This window comes from Centroberyx affinis, unplaced genomic scaffold, assembly GCF_046629955.1.
Source record: "Centroberyx affinis isolate AG114_WGS23_722 - 3 ecotype Tasmania unplaced genomic scaffold, CSIRO-AGI_Caff_v1 ptg001054l_1, whole genome shotgun sequence".
NCBI classification, from domain to species: domain Eukaryota; kingdom Metazoa; phylum Chordata; class Actinopteri; order Beryciformes; family Berycidae; genus Centroberyx; species Centroberyx affinis.
Genome location: NW_027279607.1, coordinates 15,013 through 34,173, shown reverse-complemented (window position 1 = coordinate 34,173; position 19,161 = coordinate 15,013). Strand labels below are relative to the sequence as shown.

The following is a 19,161-nucleotide window of genomic DNA, read 5'->3' as shown; positions in this document are numbered from 1 at the left end:
TCCTGTCCTGTGTATTTTAGTGTCCTTTCATATATTTCAGTGTCCTGTCCTGTATATTTTAGTGTCCTTTCACATATTTTAGTGTCCTGTCCTGTGTATTTTAGTGTCCTTTCATATATTTTAGTGTCCTTTCATATATTTTAGTGTCCTGTCCTGTGTATTTTAGTGTCCTTTCATATATTTTAGTGTCCTGTCCTGTGTATTTTAGTATCCTTGCATATATTATAGTGTCCTCTCCTGTGTATTTTAGTGTCCTTTCATATATTTTAGTGTCCTCTCCTGTGTATTTTAGTGTCCTTTCATATATTTTAGTGTCCTTTCCTGTGTATTTTAGTGTCCTGTCGTGTGTAACGTAGCACATTTTACTGTGTATTATAGCATCCTGTCTTCTATATTTTAGTGTCCTGACCTGTGTATTTTAGTGTTCTGTCCTGTGTATTTTAGCATCCAGTCTTATATACGTATATATATATATATATATATTTATATACCTAGTTTGTGTGTTTATAACTTGTGATCGGCCCTCCAGCCTCCAGCACAGTGATGGGCGGCCAGGAAAGCACGGCGCAGCAGATGGTGTCCGATCCCACCCTGGTGCACGTCCTGGTGCGCTTCCTGTCCGGCAGCAGCACCCACGGGACCAGCCAGCACAGCTCCCAGGTGGGCCCCACCGCCACCCAGGCCATGCAGGAGTTCCTGACCCGCCTGCAGGTCCACCTCTCCTCCACCTGTCCGCAGATGTTCAGCGAGTTCCTGCTCAAGCTCATGCACATCCTGTCGACTGAGAGGTACGTTGTTGTTTTACATCTTTTACATCCATTCTAAGTATGTTCATCCATACAAAAAGTAGAACTAATAATGGTTTTGTTGTGGCCACCTCAGGGGTCCGTTCCAGTCAGGCCAGGGCCCGCTGGACGCCCAGGTAAAGCTGCTGGAGTTCACCCTGGAGCAGAACTTCGAGGTGGTGTCGGTCAGCACCATCTCCGCCGTCATCGAGTCCATCACCTTCCTGGTCCACCACTACATCACCTGCTCCGACAAGGTGGTGTCCCGCAGCGGCTCGGACAGCTCCGTGGGCGCCCGGGCCTGCTTCGGCGGCCTCTTCGCCAACATCATCCGCCCGGGGGACGCCAAGGCGGTGTGCGGCGAGACCACGCGCGACCAGCTGATGTTCGACCTCCTCAAGCTGGTCAACGTCCTGGTGCAGCTCCCCCTGTCCGGCGACCGGGAGTTCAGCGGGCGACTGCCGCCGGCCGGCAGCGGGGCCGCAGACAGCAGCGTGTCGGACGAGGAGAAGGTGTGCGGCAGCAAGGAGGGCGTGGCGGGGGGGTCCGCGTCCAGCCAGGGCCCGGCGGCGGGCGTGGCCGACCTGGTCCTAGCCAATCAGCAGATAATGAGCCAGATCTTGTCGGCGCTGGGCCAGTGCAACAGCAGTGCCATGGCCATGATCATAGGTAAGACCCGCCGCTACGTCAGAAACAGACTCCACTCCACACATTTAGGGCTGCAACTAACGATTATTTTCATTGTTGATTAATCTGACGATTATTTTCTCGATTAATAGATTAGTTGTTTGGTCTATAAAATGTCAGAAAATGGTGAAAAATGTGGATCAGTGTTTCCCAAAGCCCAAGATGACGTCCTCAAATGTCTTGTTTTGTCCACAACCCAAAGATATTCAGTTTACTGTCATAGAGGAGGAAAGAAACCAGAAAATATTCACATTTAAGAAGCTGGAATCAGAGAATTTTGACTTATTTTTCTTAAAAAATTACTCAAACCGATTAATCGATTATCAAAATAGTTGGCGATTAAGTTAATAGTTGACAATTAATCGATTAATTGTTGCAGCTCTACACACATTAATTATAGAGAACTTTTTCAGTTCTGTTCATAAAGCTGCTGAGCTAATAATCCTCTCTTTACTATAGGAGCCAGTGGACTCCACCTGACCAAGCATGAGAACTTCCACGGCGGTCTGGATGCCATCTCAGTGGGCGACGGCCTCTTCACCATCCTCACCACCCTGAGCAAGAGGGCCACCTCGGTCCAGGTCATGCTACAGCCCATCCTCACATACATGGCCTGTGGCTACATGGGTAGACAGGTAAGGAGAGGTGGAGAGACAGCCGTATTTTTGGAGAAAGATATTTTAGGTTGGTCCATATTTAATATAATGCGTTTTTTATTTGATTTGCAGGGCTCTCTTTCCACCTGCCAGCTGTCTGAGCCTCTACTCTGGTTCATCCTCCGAGTGCTGGACACCAGCGAGGCTCTCAAGGCCTTCCACGACATGGGTGGGTGTATACACAGACGTTTGGACCACTACTACTCCTGAGGATCCGCATTGATTCCATTCACTCCAGCATTACAGCTCACCCAAATCTTGACTTCGGTAACCTCCAATCTAACCCTAAGCTTATCCCTACCTTCCTTGTCCCCGATCAGGTGGCGTGCAGTTGATCTGTAACAACATGGTGACCAGCACCCGGGCCATTGTGAACACGGCGCGCAGCATGGTGTCCACCATCATGAAGTTCCTGGATTCGGGTCCCGGAAAGGCGGCGGACGGCAGCCTCAAAGCCCGGGTCATGACCTCAGAGCCCGACAACGCAGAGGGACTCCACAACTTCGCCCCTCTAGGTGCTTGAAACACATCAGATTGCTTTACTTCTCAACTGTGTTAACAAAAGCTTCTAGTTTATTTAATTGTGTTGATGAAAATGTAGCGAGGCCTATGGATTGGTCTCCTTCTGACCATTACAAAAAAAAGTACATAGACAGAAACAGATCCTAGCAGCACTGAAACAGATACTTGTGGCATTCCTACTTACTCATACACTTTTTGTTCACATCCACCCGCTCTGAATCATCATTTTTTTGGATTCCGGTCGTTTCCCCCTTTTTTTTCCCAGGCACCATCACCTCCAGCAGCCCCACGGCCCAGCCGGCGGAGGTCCTGCTCCAGGCCACGCCGCCCCACCGCCGCGCCCGCTCGGCCGCCTGGTCCTACATCTTCCTCCCGGAGGAGGCCTGGTGCGACCTCACCATCCACCTTCCCGCCGCCGTGCTGCTGAAGGAGCTCCACATCCAGCCGCACCTCGCCTCCCTGGCCAGTGAGTAGTAGCACTGCGCTGCCTTACTGTGCTCACTGTTGACGTTGACATTGTTACATATGAGCTTCAGTGCAGATATGACTAGTGAGATGAAAAGACTGTTCAGTTCTGTTTCTTGTATCGGCCGGAAATGAAACAGTCCCAGGTTCATAAATCATAGACAAGAAGAAAAGTACAACAAATCACACAAAGGAAGATTATACAAAAGAATCCAAATGATGCAAAACAGGGCTGGCATTTTTATTACATCGGCTGCAAAAGTGACAAAACACCACACTGAGCACAAGTATATGATTCACCAGAAACCAAGACCACAAGCCTCAGTGTCCCCCTTTGCTCCTGTCCCACTCCCAACCCTGTCTCTTTTCCTCAGTCACTCACCATACTCCATGTCCCCAATTCCTCTCCCTCATCATCTTCTTTTTTTCTTTTTTTTCCTCTTCCTTTTTGTTCTGTATTTTAGTTTTTTTTTTCATCCATTTCTGAACAGTGTCATTCACTGTGTTCTCTGTTTTTGTAATTCAGCCTTTTGTCTTTTACTTTTCTTTCTTTTTTCTTTTTGCTACCATCTATCCAACTTAATAGCAAGGCTGGTGTACTAGGGGCTAACCCAAACCAATCATACTCTAGCTGGATGGAAACTACTATCATGGATAAAACATTGAATTTAAAGTTGATGAACTGTTTGTTTCCTCCACATGCTTCTGCAGGTGCAATTTATAATGTAGTGAAGTACAATGAGTCAAAACATACTTGAGTAAAAGTAAATTAACTACCAAAGCACACATCCACAAAAAACAACTCGATTATGGAAATGAAGGCAATTGTAATTTGTTACATCCACCCTTGCAAAAGAAGATTCCACAGATAAAATAACATTCATGATGCTTTTTGCATTGCACCCATAGTCCTTTCCGCTGCCTGACTCTGCATCCCTCGTTCATGCCAGCCTACAACCAGATTACACAAATAACCAGTGGCAAACACTGACATATCTACAAATCATATAAACCGCACATTTAATTTCCACACTCGGAGCTTGGCAGACTCCCCGAGCATGTCAAGGAAACTGCCGGGTTGTGTTTGGCAGCAGGACAAAAACCATGAGTGTTTTCTGTCTGTCGATTTCAAATTTCATATGAATAACTTCATTTGAATTCCCCCCACGTGAGCCGCAAGAACAGGAAAGAGGCCGACTGGGTTTGCTTCCGCACCGATGTATACTTTCCTCCCAGTCTTCCAAGTCACGGCCCTCTGTTATTGCGCTTGCTGAAATATTTAACTTCCAGTTTGGACAAGGGTGCAGTTTTAAAAATTCAACAAGGCTGCATGGATTTTTCATGCATGTACCATCTCCTTTTACCACCAAGTTCTCTGCTGTGCCAGGAACCCGTTGAGGATTGTAGCGAGACAAGGTGTTCTCCTTTTTTGAAATGATTTGTCCCGATACGTTTCCATGAATTATGTAAACCAATGTCTAATATATAAGACAGAGTTGAAATGTTGAATTCATTTTCAGAGGGGTATTACAGTCTTTGATGTTAGCACTATAATGGATGGTAGAGAGTAAAAACAGACATTTACATTACCTACAGTATGTTTCCAACCAATTGTCAAGTGGATTTTAAGCCAACTTTAGAAACTTCGCAGGAAATAAAATGTAAACTATTGACCCAAAATAAGTCCCAACTGTACCTTACCTTTCTTGGCATCTCCTCCTCCTCCTCCCAACCAGCCTGTCCATCCTCGGTCTCGGTGGAGATCAGCGCCGACGGGGTCAACATGCTGCCGCTCTCCACGCCGGTCATCACCAGCGGCCTCACGTACATAAAGATCCAGCTCGTGAAGGCGGAGGTGGCGTCCGCCGTCTGCCTGCGGCTGCACCGGCCCCGCGACGCCAGCACCCTGGGCCTGTCTCAGATCAAGCTCCTGGGGCTGACGGCGTTCGGCAACACCTCCTCCGCCACCGTCAACAACCCCTTCCTGCCTTCTGAGGACCAGGTCTCCAAAACCAGGTACCGAAAAACATAGAACTGTAAAATCAGTGAAAGGCCAGGATAACGAGATGGGTTTTAAGATGCTGTTTAAAGGTTCCAACTGGGGAGGTAATTTGGCTTGATAGACGCATAGAGTTGTGTGTCATCTGCATAGCAGTGACACAGTATACAACCAAAGCTGCGAATAAAATACCATATTTCCTCTAATATTGGCTCGGGCCTTTATTTACCTCAACTACAGAGGCTACCAGGCCTTTATTGGAAGCAGGCTTATATTAGAGACAGGCCTTTATTTCTAATTCCCTCTGTTTGATAAGTATATTTGCTCATATTTTAGTACGAAGCCTCCTTGTTTTCTGATCTGCTTCTGTTGGAATGCATTACCGATAATTACGAGGAGTTTACCGGTATCCGCCGTTGTTTCCTTTGTTTTTTTCCCGGCCTGTATTTGGGGCCGGCCTTTATTTGTTTATGTTGACCACGGCCCCGACCATTATCGGAGACCCGGCTTTTAATTGACTACCACTCACTATTAGAGGAAATACGGTAGGACCCAAAACTGACCCCTGGGGCACCCCGTATGTGAGGAGAACCAATTTAGAGCCCAGCTGGAGATGCACACACACTGCCCAAGCCTGTCAGTCATGACAGTGTCATCAATGGTTTCAAAGGCTGCACTTAAATCTAGCAGTACTAAGACGGAGCATTTACCATCATCCATAGACATTAAAATATTAAAAACTCTGAGGACAGCTTGCTCTGGATTATGTCTAGAGGACCGGAGGACAGTTTCATATTTAATACAGTGTCTATGAGATCATGCAAAGATATTGGTGTAAATTCCTCAAGCAACACAAGGAGAGACAAACGGCAACATGGAGGCAGTGCTATTAGCTTTGATGGAATGAATTTTGTCCACAAAGAAGGCTAGTAATTTCTTACAGTCGGCTACAGACGATGCAGGGGCCACATGGGGAACACTGTTTTTAAGCCAGTCGATAGTGGAGAACAAAAAACGAAGATTGTGCTTGTTGGCAGTTATTAGATCAACAAAGTATGCACCTCTAGAATCTTTGATTTTTTTGGTTTTGTGGAGTTAGTAGGTCTAGGGGCCAAGTTAACTGCGAAGACCGATCTGGTCTTAAAAGGAGCAATTGCATCCACACTTTATTAAAGCAAGTCACCAGGTCATCAGCATGAGAGGGCTGAGATATGGTCTGGGTCAATTCATTAAAAACAGAGGAGAATTTAGCTGTTTAAGAAATCACTTTCAAAGGTATTTGAAGGTTCATCGATATGAACATTAAAATCGCGAGCCGCAATTACCCTGTCGTGTTTGATTAAAGTCAGAACTCGCATAAAAGGTCAACATTTCGGTTTTGGCGGACGATAGATGACTACACAGCAGACCGGGTTCAAACAATCAATTTTGAAGACGAGGACCTCAAAAGCGTTGACTTCATCGACGTTGATGGGGGGGGGTACATTTGAAATGATGTTAAAAACCCCACAGCACGTCCCCCACCGTGACAACCGAGGCTCGGGGGAAAAATTACCATAGTTTGGAGGACACATTGACCCGGACAGCTTCAAAAGAACTTTTGCTTGGTTGCAGGTTTTGATGTTGGTTGGGTGTTTTTGTCATTGTTGGCTTGGTGAGCAAAATATTTCCATATTTGGCTCCTGGCTGCAGTTTGTCAACCGGTTTAGGCGGACCGGGATCCAGCTCAAGATGCGGTGGACTGTTTGACTCTGTTGAATGTTTTCAGCTGTTTGACTTCAACGCCTGCAGTCTACTGTCTAGCAGCAGACTGATGCTCTGTCTATCACAATACTCCTTCTTTTAACTATTCCATCCACATGCATACGCCCTCTGGAAGGTCGAATTGTGATTTTGATTTCATTTATTTCCTGAGATACCCTCAGATAAAAGTTTGAGCAGAGCAAGCAGACCCCTGTGTAAACTATGTAGAATACCATGTCTAAAATTCTGTTTTCTTCATTTGAATAGACAAAGATTGTGACAAAACCGTATGAGGAAAAATTGAGACATGAGCCCGTAAAAATTTTTTGGTTGAAATCTGCTGAAAAGACCCCTGTTTAGTGGTGTGGTCTATGTGCAAGTGGTTTCTGAGTGTCTATATGATAAGATGAAACTGAGTTACAAAAGTTTATTAACTTTATCGAAACACAAAGATTTAGTAACTTTTGGGATTGCCATAGTTGACCCTTTTGAAAAATAGTATTCGGTTAACACTTAAAATTTTATGCCGATTAACTATTACTTCCAGGGATCCTACGAAGGTCTGGAAAAGTATTACACATTAATTTGATCATTTCCAGGTCTGGAAAAGTATGGAAAATGTTGCGGTTCAGGTCCAATACACATAATTCTAGCTTTTATGTTGTTGTAGAGCCACTTTGAGTCCACAGTTTTTGTTGATGTGAAGAATAATGTTCAGATAGAGGGACGCTCTTATTACCCAGCCGCTGTCAGCATGCATTATATCAAATACCCACCAAAATCAAATCCGGTCAAGAACATAGGGTCTGGGAAAAATATGGAATTTTAAAATGGAAACCGTGTAGGAACCCTGCCAATCATCTCACATATTGTGATATTTGTCACTGTGAAGAACAATCTTCATCTATACAGTGATATGACCTAGTTAGCAGGGGCAAGATGTCTATCTGCGTAAATCATATTGAACACCAGACAAAATCTTCAAAACAAATCAAGGTCTGGAAAAAGTATGGAATTTTTTAATTGAAAATGTGTAGGAACCCTGTACATCTGTTGGGGGCGAAAAACCTTTTTTTTTTTTTTTTAAACATAATATACAAACTGTAATATGCCATTTTCTTCCAGTGAACACACCTAACCTTTAACCTTTACCCTCTCCCCGCGCAGCATCGGCTGGCTGCGTCTGCTCCACCACTGCCTGACCCACGTCAGCGACCTGGAGGCCATGATGGCCAGCGCGGCGGCGCCCACCGCCAACCTGCTGCAGACCTGCGCCGCGCTGCTCATGTCGCCCTACTGCGGCATGCACTCGCCCAACATCGAGGCCGTGCTGGTCAAGATCGGCCTGCAGTCCACCCGCATCGGCCTGAAGCTCATCGACATCCTGCTGAGGAACTGTGCCGCCTCCGGGACCGACCCCGCCAGTGAGTCTCCCGCAGAGAGCAGGGAATTTGCATTTAGAATTGCTTGGTTACTCACAGTTAGGGCTGGGCGATATGGACCAAAAATCATATCTCGGTATTTTTAGGCTGAATGGCGATACACGATATATATCTCGGTATTTTCTACGAAGTGGGCTAAATGTTCAGTTGTAAGTAGGGCTGGGCGATATGGACAAAATCAAATATCACAATATTTTTGACCAAATACCTCGATATGGATATTGTGACAATATTGTAGGGATGACTATTGGTGCTTTCACAAAATATTTACACAATGAGATTTTTGATAAATAATCATCAGTAATGTGGATATAATGACTAAGTGGGTAAAGGCAAATAATAGAACAGCTAGAACAGTCTGGTAAGTTCAGAAAATGACATCACTTTACTGTAATGCAGCCTTTAAAACCAGGAAAAGACACTTATGCCATATCACGATAGTATGATATCCAAAATCTAAGACGGTATCTAGTCTCATATCACGATATCGATATAATATCGATATATTGCCCAGCCCTACTCACAGTTGTGGTGATTCATGAGTGTGAGTTATGTAGGACTTAAAGTAGTATTTAAGTAAGTAAATGTCTTAATTATGTCTTACCACTTTCTGAGATTAGGTGGGTTTTTTTTTGCTTATCTATCTTTGTGTAGATTTGAACAGTCCTCTGCTGTTTGGGCGGCTGAATGGCCTCTCGTCAGACTCCACCATAGACATTCTGTACCAGCTGGGCACCACACAGGATCCTGGCACCAAAGACAGGTACATCAAGCGCCCCCTTGTTACCTCGACTTAAGCTGTCCTGAATGACGATTAGGTCCGCAGCTTTCCCTCCATGATAATCGCCACCAGCGAGAAACTTTTTCTGTCAAGGTGATTTCCCAGACAGACTGATATGCCGACAGTAAAAAGTGTCCTTTCAGTCCCCTTGTCGTGTTTTTACTGTCATATAAAAGTGTTTGTTGCGCATTAAGTCCTCAGCGAGGCTTTTGAAAAGCTGAAAGAAATACCCACAAGCGCTTTGCGTTCTTTTAACCCCCTCCAGGATCCAGGCCCTTCTCCAGTGGGTCCACGACTCGTCGCGGGTGGCGGCCCACAAACGGAGCGGTCCCATCGGCTACATGGGCGCCGGCGCCTCCTCCTCCTCTTCCTCGTCGAGGGAGTACGGCCTCCTCATGCCCTCGCCCTCCCACCTCCACTGTGTGGCGGCCATCTTGTGGCACAGCTATGAGCTGCCTGTCGACTACGACCTCCCCGTGCTGCTTAACAGAGAGCTCTTTGAGTGAGTCACAGTGTTTTTACCGTATTATTAATAACACAGTACAGAAATTAATGTAGTAATGTATTAATTCCAGGGTTTGAGCCCAAATGGGAATGATTGAAAGCTATTAGGAGTTAAAAGCTGTATGAAACGTTTCATCCCATTTTTAATAGAAAATTCCGGTGGTTTGAAGCATCTGTGTTGATGCAGCACCTAGCTTTTTCTATCCTTGGGAGAATATTGTTTCATGGTTGTTTTTGAAGATTTAAAGCCTTGAAAGTTTAAGCCTCTCACCCCCTTTTAGAAATGTTGCGTAGTGCAGACATGTCCACAAGGTATGAATACTGCATAGCCTCTCTGTAAACATTAATAGTTTATCAAGAAACAACGTGAAAACATAACCCAGACTTTATTTGCTTTGAGACCAAAACTACATGTAAAGAGGCCAGAGTCAGATTTACACTTGAGTATTGATTAACAGCTTTTCTCAAAATCTGATTTATCTTACCATTAGCATGTTGTCTGAATCTACATCGGCATGGATATTCAAGCCCCTTGTAGACTAACGACATACACTGATGATTTTTACTATATTCATTTGCTCCGTTCTCTCTTCCCTGCAGGCTGCTGTACAACTGGTCCATGTCGCTGCCCTGCAACATGGTGCTGAAAAAGGCCGTGGACAGCCTGCTGTGCTCCATGTGCCACATCCACCCCAGCTATTTCTCCCTGCTCATGTCCTGGATGGGCATCGTGCCGAGCGCCAGCCACTCCCAGGCCCAGCACCACCGCCTGGCCATGACCGACGACGGCAAGAAGCAGCACGACGCCAACGCCACCGCCAACGCCACCGCCAACGCCGCCGCCGCCGCCGCCGCCGGGCTCACGGACGACTCCAAGCACGCCAGGCCGCCCGTCAACCTGTCCGAGTCGCAGCTGACCACGCTGGCGGCCGCCTCGCAGTCTCCCGGAGCCATAGAGCAGCTGCTGGACTCCGGCCTGCCCTCGCTGCTGGTCCGCAGCCTGGCCCAGCTGTGTTGCGGCCTCCTGGCCAGCGCCGACCTCCCTCTGCCCGCCGCTCAGGCCGAGCGACGGCAGCACCATCACCACTACCACTCCTCCTCCTCCTCCTCCTCCTCGCACGCTCGGCCCCCGCTGTCGGCCGAGCTGGCGGCCCCGGTGCTGCGCTTCCTGACCGAAGTCGGGAACAGTCACGCCATGAAGGACTGGCTGGGCGGGCCGGAGGTGAACCCGCTGTGGACGGCCCTGCTCTTCCTGCTGTGCCACTCCAGCGCCAGCGCCGGCGCCAACGCCAACGCGGGCTCCCACCCGGCGGGCCCCGGCGCCGCGGCGGGCCCCCCTCCGTCCCAGCCTCAGCCGTCAGGGTCGCGGTACTCGTTGGCGTCCTCGGGGCGGGCGGGCGGCCTCACCACCCAGCAGAGGACGGCTCTGGAGAACGCCACCGTGGCTTTCTTCCTCCAGTGCATCTCCTGCCACCCCAACAACCAGCGGCTCATGGCACAGGTCTGCTGCTCTGCTCTGTCATGTTTGAGGAAATCTAACATAGGTTGAAATCAATATCACGATAATCATACGGATTTTTTTCGATATCAATATATATCACGATATGGTTCATGTATGCAAAATCACGTTAAATAATCAAATTAATGTTCATCTCATTGAACCGAATGGTAATGTTAGGTGTGATGTCAAACAAAACAGAATTATTCAAATAATATTCCTACCATACCCCATTTTATGAGAGTTTTCAAGTAAAATTTGCTTGTCATCATCAATTTACACAGCAGAAATGTGTGTCACGATATCAAAATATCTTCATATCATCACAATATGATTCCACTGCAAGACGATAAACGATAATATTGAATTATCGCCCAGCCCTAATCTAACAAAATTTGTGAATTTGTGAACATGATCAAAGAGCATAACACCATGTCCTGAATGGATGTGGCTAAAGATTTTCATGTAAAGTGTTACCACATTGAAGGGTTTGACTGTCCTTTGAGACTCCAGTAATTCTGTGTTTTACTTCTCAGAAATAGATTTTGAGTTATTAGCCAAAACTTGAATTACTGGCTTTAAATGTATTTGTTGCACTGTAAAACTTATTATTAGGAAGCACTGCTTTGATTAATGGTGATTTCACTGACAAAGCCCTTTTCAGAATTACTGTGAACCGTTTCTGTCAGTGTGTATATACAGTATATATCAATTTCTTTCAGTTCCAATGAAATGGATTTTTGAACACGCCTCTCTCCCGCCGCAGGTCCTCTGTGAGCTCTTCCAGTCGGCGCCCCAGCGAGGCAACGTCCCCATCTCCGGAAACATCTCGGGCTTCATCCGCAGGCTCTTCCTGCAGCTCATGCTGGAGGACGAGAAGGTCACCGTCTTCCTGCAGTCCCCGTGTCCGGTGGGTCAATCTCTCTCTTTTACTCGAACAAGCTCATAACCTTAACCCAGATAGGATAGGAAAGGAAGCGTTCGGATTTTTTGGGGCATTTGGCAGGAAATTTGCTGGGTTTCTTTACGGCACAAACGGAGAAAATAGAATGTAAACAACTTTGTCAATTTGGTTCATGACTCCAGAAGATGCTTCTTTATTAGATTAGCATTCCCAAAATCTTACTAAACACCATCATGTTAAAGATATGTATCCCCCTCACCCTCCTAAATATTAAGCAACTGGCTAAAACAGCAAAAACTGACACTGCTGCACCCCTACTCAAGTGTAAAAGCATTATGTAATGTCCCCATGTGACCACAAGGGGACAGCGCAGCAATACGAAGCAGAAGCCTCCCTCCTTTTTCATTTCCTCCTCCAGACTCATGCTTGCCTGCTATATAGTGCTCTAGCCGCCACCCTAATGCCCCATATTTCACACCGCTCAATGATCGGCTGTCACCGGAGCAGTTTAGGGGAGAGAGAGAGAGGGGGGGGGGGTGGGGTGGGGTGGGGGGGGGGCAGGTAGAGAAATCGGTTTAATTCGTCCCAAAGCTAATTTCATTCTAACCTCCAAGCTCGTCTCGTTCTCATTATTCTGTTTTTTTTTTTTTTTGTTCCTCATAAACGGTAAAGAGTTTTTGATGAAGAGTCAAGGGACGGGTCAGGGTTATTTCCTGGGCGAGGTGAGGGTTCGGTGTTGATTGGCATGTCATAAAGATGTAGACGTGTTTTATTATGGGATGCACATTGGATTGGACTTGACTAAGGTTTGGTGCTAAATCAGCCAACACAGCCAAATATACTCGAAATATATAAATCATAAGACAGACCTATAAGTTAATATTTGCCTGCATCTATCTTCGGTGGTGGCAGGTGGGTGGACATGCCAGTCGGTATGGTATGAGTGGGTTGCTCTTCAGTGTGTGTGTGTGTGTGTGTGTGTGTGTGTGTGTGTTGCTTAGCACCACGCCCGTCTCCCGTAGGCCGCAGAAAGCAGTGGATGTCACCGGCAGCGATGCACACATGTAACATTCATACTGGCTGAGAAGCCGTGTCGACTCGAATAAAGGCAGAGGCAGAAGGATGGAGTGGAAGAGGAGGAGGGCGGAGGAATAGAGATGGAAACCAAGACAATCTCTTCTGAATCTCCATCTGAATATGTCCGCTCTGAAAGGCTTTCAGCTCCCCTACAGCTGTCATGATCATTCACAAAAGCAGGCATTGTGTTTGTGCTCTAACTGTACACTCTAGGATCAGACTGTGTTTTTGCAGACAGATACCAAAACGGAAGTTGACAAAATCTTGTGCTAATATTCAATATCATTGAATTTAACCTTTTTGTGGCAAGTATTCAGTGTTTCCCTCGGAACTGTATTCTTGTCAGGGTGGGAAAGCCTGTGAAAGAGCTTTTTAGACCTTCACTGGACACAACATCCCATATATCTAGCTGACTTTTTATACTAGGGTGTTAAGACCCAATTTCTTACATTTCTTCTTTTCCTCTAATTTAATACAATATTTTTGAACGTAGGTGATGTAGATTTTGATATAGGGGGTGTTGTATCTGATATCATGTTTATGCTTATATATAAGATATACATGTATGTTTGATATTTTTGAAGTATGGCTTTTGTACTACTGTTTTTTTCTCTATGCATCTGTTTTCTATGTGCTTTATTGTATTGTTAATTATTTTTGGAGGTTTATCACCCTGGGCGGTTTGGATGGTTAACCACACCTGCCATCATAGAGCTTGTCAGCCTGTGGGTGTGCATGATGTATAAATATGGGTGTGGTTTCCATTTTTCAAACATTTTGACCTGACAGAGATCCAAGTAGGATGGAAAAGTTGTCACTATTAAACTATTGTGGCATGGAGTAAGTGTGCAGGCGTTACTAGCTAGATAGCCTTGCACCTACGTGATGTGCGTATAATTACTCTCCTTTCATACATTACTGTCTTTTAATGAATAATTAATTACTGAATAGAAAGAAATTAAATGTCATTAACATTGATCGGTCGATATCCAACATCAGGCCCATGTATCGGTCTAACCCCGATACGCACCACACCCCTCGGTCACTGAGATTTCCTTTTTTTTTTTTCCTTCCCTTTTTTGTAGTTCTACAACATGCTAACCCAGAATCATTTCTTTCTGCTCCCAGCTGTACAAAGGACGCATCAACGCCACCAGCCACGTGATCCAGCATCCCATGTACGGAGCGGGCCACAAGTACCGGACCCTCCACCTGCCCATCTCCACCACGCTGGCCGAGGTCCTGGACCGAGTCTCTGGTACGCTTCAATAAAGGAAACTTAGTCCTTTTTACTTAACTTCTCTCTAGGACAGTGATTCTCAACCTTTTTCATATCAAGGACCCCTAATTTAGTCCACATTAGGGCCACAGACCCCCATTTAATGAGATATGATTTTGTCCATGACTATCTGTATTGTAGGTAGAGAGATAACAGTGAAACTATGATCAAAACAGTCATTCTTCTACATCCTCTAATTGTGTTAACTTCTTATAAATGAAATAATGGTGAAGTTTAACAATTCATCAATTTGCTGGGGACCCCCCTGGAACCCCCCTCAAGGACCCCTGGTGGTCCCCGGACCCCACGTTGAGAACCACTGCTCTCGGACAAGCCGCTTTACACAAGACGAGCTAGAACTTAAAACGCTAAAACACACATACAATAAGGAATATTTCTAAAAAATATAGATGATGAATAAATAGATGAGAAAAATACGAGAATAAGAAGATAAACAAATAGACAGCTTGTGTGCAAAATGTGCATCGTGTTTGCATTAGCGTGTCTACAGAAGGCCACACATATGTAGAGAAAGTGTCTAGGTGTGTAGACATAAATATTCACCATCTATATGTTTAATTTACACATGAAGATAGCAGTGCAGGAGATATGTCTGCAGATTGAAATAGGGAATATATGAACTGTAGCTGCAGGCAGTGGAAGTGTGCGAGGCTGTGGCAGTGTTCACAGGAAATTACTATCAAGCCTTCTTCTCGTAGCTTCACTCCCAGCTTCATCAATATTGCGTTGCCCCACAGCTGGTGTCCTGCACACACACACACACACACACACACACACACACACACACAGAGTCTTAAACAGGGGAAACCCACCGCTCGCCATTCAAGCATTTTATCCCTTTCGGTTGGCTCTTTAAATGTTAAAAGGCGGCCATATTTTGAAGTTAACGCCCCGTGTCAGCTCCTCGCACATCGACTCAAGACAAAACTCGGAGAGCCACACAATCTCACCCCCCACTCACGCGGAAAAGGCTCGATTGGTATCGGAAGGTTAGCACGAGAGCGGTCCTTAAAGCCGGTGTAGTGGAAAAGGGGGTCGACAAAGTAGCTCCGTTCTGTTTTTGAATTTGAAGAAGAAAGAAAGTTAAGTTAAAACATCAGTACATCATCGTTAAATCAAGTGTGATACCTTGATATAATTGCTGTAATCAAATGAGAGCATTTTCCAGATGGTTGGTCATCTGTATCTTACACCAGTGGTGTTGTTAGTGCTAGTGTTTAGCAAAATGAAGACCACGTTTCCCATAAACCCCGTCGTTTCCTGCCCCCCCCCCCCTCCCCTTCACTACCGTCTTCGGCTTTACTGAAAAGGATAAACACTCCTTCAGAAACTCTTAAAACTTTAGCGCCCTCTTCCCTTTTTTTACCCTAACCCTAACCCTAACCCTAAAGCAATCTCACTTAGTGCCGTAAAGCAATCCAGCAGACTTCCCACCAAATCCAACCCCATGGCACAAAATGTAAAATGCAGGGTAGAGGCCAGTAGAGGCTGCCAGTCTCCTTAACTCTTCCCCTAACCTAATAATCTTAATCCTTAACGCAAATCCTAATCCTAAATCGATCATAAGAAAAAAATAAGTCAAAATTCTCCAGACTCCAGCTTCTTAAATGTGAATATTTTCTGGTTTCTTTCCTCCTCTATGACAGTAAACTGAATATCTTTGGGTCGTGGACAAAACAAGACATTTGAGGACGTCATCTTGGGCTTTGGGAAACACCGATCCACATTTTTCACCGTTTTCTGACATTTTATAGACCAGACAACTAATCGATCAATCGAGAAAATAATCGACAATGAAAATAATCGTTAGTTGCAGCCCTACATAGGTATTGTACAGTATATGAAAGTCAGAAACCAGAAGAAACGGTCATTTTGTGCACTGGGGAAGTAAAACTCATACTTAGTGACCCTTTTAAAAATATTTAATATTGGCACAAAATATCAGCTATGTTCAATCCAAAAATATTGGGATTAGCCTCCAAATCCCCTAGCAGTTTAAACCTAAATTGCTGTTAGTAATGCATCCATTTACACTTTGCTCTTTTTCCCTAAGACTGACAATTTCCTATTCAAAACCATTGAAAAGAACCCACTATCGGCCATTAGTAGTTAACCTCCCCTGTGGTTTCATTCTCTGGCTGTTGTCTGGCCGTCAAGGTGAACAGTGCAGCGGCCATGCTGTGGTGCTGTGTGTGTAGAGTTAGCCACTTTTAGCCAGCGCCATATGTGATGAATGGCTCTCCTCTCAGGACCTTGAACAACAGAGAGAAGGGCCTGATACACCACCGCTGTTATGAGCCTCTGTGTGCATATATGTGAGAGAGAGAGAGAGAAAAATGCTGGAAAGAGGCTATTGGTGGTAGGGACAGTCTTAGTGGCAGGGAACCTATGAGTTCTTCGTGCCTCAAAACATTCACTTTCTATGGGAATAACCGTCTAAATGCCTTGGAAATGTTCCCACTAAAACCCGTTTGAAGCCGTAAAGTGGCATGATTTAAGTTTTGGTTGCTGATATATGATTATCATCTATATTTTCCACCCTAAAACACATCAACACTGTTAGAAATGGCTAGTGGTGACGTACCTTGCACTACTGGGTCCATTTTTCTTGATCTTATTCCTGCTATTCCTGCTATGTGCTCAAAGACTTGAGTTTAAAATTCTGTTGCATGTTTATAAAGCACTCAATGGTTTAGGACCAAAGTTCATTTCTGATCTCCTTCAATGTTATGAACCCTCCAGACCCCTCAGGTCTTCAGGTGCTGGTCTGCTTACTGTTCCAGGGTCAGAATAAAACATGGAGAAGCAGCTTTTCGTTCTTATGCTCCTCATGCCTGGAACAAACGTCTGCCTCCACTTCAGAATCTTTTAAATCAGGGCTTAAAACTTTTCTGTTCGCCAGGGCTTTTTAAGAAATCTAGGGCAACACTCATCTGCACTGTAATATTTATTTATTTATATCTTTTTTTTATTTTCCTTTAAATGTGATTTTAATGCACTTTTCACTTTTCTAATCCTCTTGCACTGTCTTTTCTTTTATCTTTCTATTTCACTTTGATTTGACCTGCACTAGTTTACTTATTAAGTCTTTTATCTTGTGGATCTCTTGTCTGTACTTTTGCACTTTTTAATTGTAATTTTTTCTTACCTTTACTGTATTTTTTATTACTCTATAAAGCACTTTGAATTGCCTCAGTGTATGAAATGTGCTATACAAATAAAACCACCTTGCCTCGCCTAATAACTGGGCAAACGCTATCACTCCTCTGACCTCTCTGTCTCCTCCCCCGTCTTCTTCTCTGCCTCAGACACGCCCAGCATCACGGCCAAGCTGATCAATGAGCAGAAGGAGGACAAGGAGAAGAAGAATCACGAGGAGAAGGAGAAGATGAAAGCGGACAGCGGTTTCCAGGACAACTACAGCGTCGTCGTGGCCTCAGGTACCCGGCCCGGTTCCGTCTACCCCTCGAGCGGCATCAGCTATTCAGCCAATCCCTGCGGGCCGCCATGTCCCGCCCCATCACCCCACCCGCCAATCACGTGCTTAGCTTAGTTTACTCCCAAACGAGTAGCATTGAAATGTTCTGCTTTCGGCAAAGCTTCTAGGCCTGCGATGATCTCATGAATAGATGAGATATTTTGACTCGAGGCGTATGAATTACAATGAATGCTAAATGGATACTGAGTCTTCAGGGGTTGAAGCTAGAGGTGTGTAAAAAAAAATAACTATGTCAATTGAATGCAAGGTCTTAAGTCTTAAGGTCACTGTTGAAAGTGTTAAAGATTTGGATGGTCTAAATGCGGTTTCAGATGCTTTCCTACCCTGACAAGAATACAATTCTGAGGGAAGCTGAGGAAATTTTTTTTTTTTTTTTAAGGGTTGAAAATGGTCAAATTTAAAGACCCTTGAACAAAATGACCATCACCCAAATTGTAGGGGACAAAAAAATATCCACCACCCAAAAAAGAAAATGTGAAACGTGAGCTTTTATCGATGAGCGCGGTAAGACTTGATGTGTTGCGACTCTGTCCGCCAGGCTTAAAGTCCCAGTCCAAGCGGGCCCTGTCCACCCCACCGCGCCCCCCGTCCCGGCGGGGCCGCGTGATGAGCGACAAGCTGACCGCCTCCTCCGGCGTGGACCCCTCCGCCAAGACCATCAGCGTGCCCGTTTTCCACCTCTACCACAAGCTGCTCCCAGGTAGCCCCACGCACACTCCGGTTTGGATTATACTAACACACCGGTTTGATCCTTCCTTGCGCATTAAAGAGTGAGTGAGAGGGCGAGTACCTCCTAGTCCCCTGGCAAGAGTGTATACATCGGTGGGGCGACTATATATGTCATGGCAATTGGTCGACAGGAGGATTTACACTAGTGCCCAGCCCTAATGTGTGTGTACACAGACACATATGGGCTATCTACCAGCCGGCACGGTGCCAAGGGAAGCCCATCAGTCTGGGCTTGTGTAATGAAGCTGTACCATCCATCTGGGTCAGTTCCTTGAGGGGCCCGAGGCGCTCAGGTCAAACAGCCCAAATAGCTTTCAATATTCGGGAGGTGAATTTAATCTGGGGGAAAAAAAGGATCAGTATGTATACAGAAGGACTCTCTTTCACCTGTAGTCGCTCCAGCTCAGGTCTTGTATTTGTCCGCCCTCCCTCTCACTCGATGACTGGGAAGTTGCCAGGAGTGGTTGGTTCACAGAAGGTAAATGTGCAGTGTGGGAACAAAAAAAATCGATGAACCAATACATTTTTACTAGTGTGGGTATTCAAGCTCAACTCTGAAAGGGTTTTGCA

The 19,161-nt window shown here is 45.4% G+C and overlaps 1 protein-coding gene across 1 annotated transcript in view; it reads left to right on the top strand.

Annotated features, from left to right (window-relative positions):
* LOC139647159 (dual E2 ubiquitin-conjugating enzyme/E3 ubiquitin-protein ligase BIRC6-like) overlaps positions 1-19,161 on the top strand; it is a gene marked incomplete at its 3' end in the record, with an annotated part of 87,483 nt that overhangs the window by 53,702 nt on the left and 14,620 nt on the right. Inside the window, exons 44-58 of the mRNA XM_071523010.1 lie at positions 530-788; positions 883-1,454; positions 1,932-2,107; positions 2,201-2,297; positions 2,449-2,643; positions 2,916-3,116; positions 4,852-5,131; positions 8,025-8,281; positions 8,954-9,062; positions 9,346-9,582; positions 10,185-11,085; positions 11,849-11,992; positions 14,192-14,321; positions 17,672-17,803; positions 18,401-18,562. Of these exons, the coding sequence (XP_071379111.1) occupies positions 530-788; positions 883-1,454; positions 1,932-2,107; positions 2,201-2,297; positions 2,449-2,643; positions 2,916-3,116; positions 4,852-5,131; positions 8,025-8,281; positions 8,954-9,062; positions 9,346-9,582; positions 10,185-11,085; positions 11,849-11,992; positions 14,192-14,321; positions 17,672-17,803; positions 18,401-18,562 (3,852 nt within the window). The remainder of the gene's footprint in view (positions 1-529; positions 789-882; positions 1,455-1,931; positions 2,108-2,200; positions 2,298-2,448; positions 2,644-2,915; positions 3,117-4,851; positions 5,132-8,024; positions 8,282-8,953; positions 9,063-9,345; positions 9,583-10,184; positions 11,086-11,848; positions 11,993-14,191; positions 14,322-17,671; positions 17,804-18,400; positions 18,563-19,161) is intronic.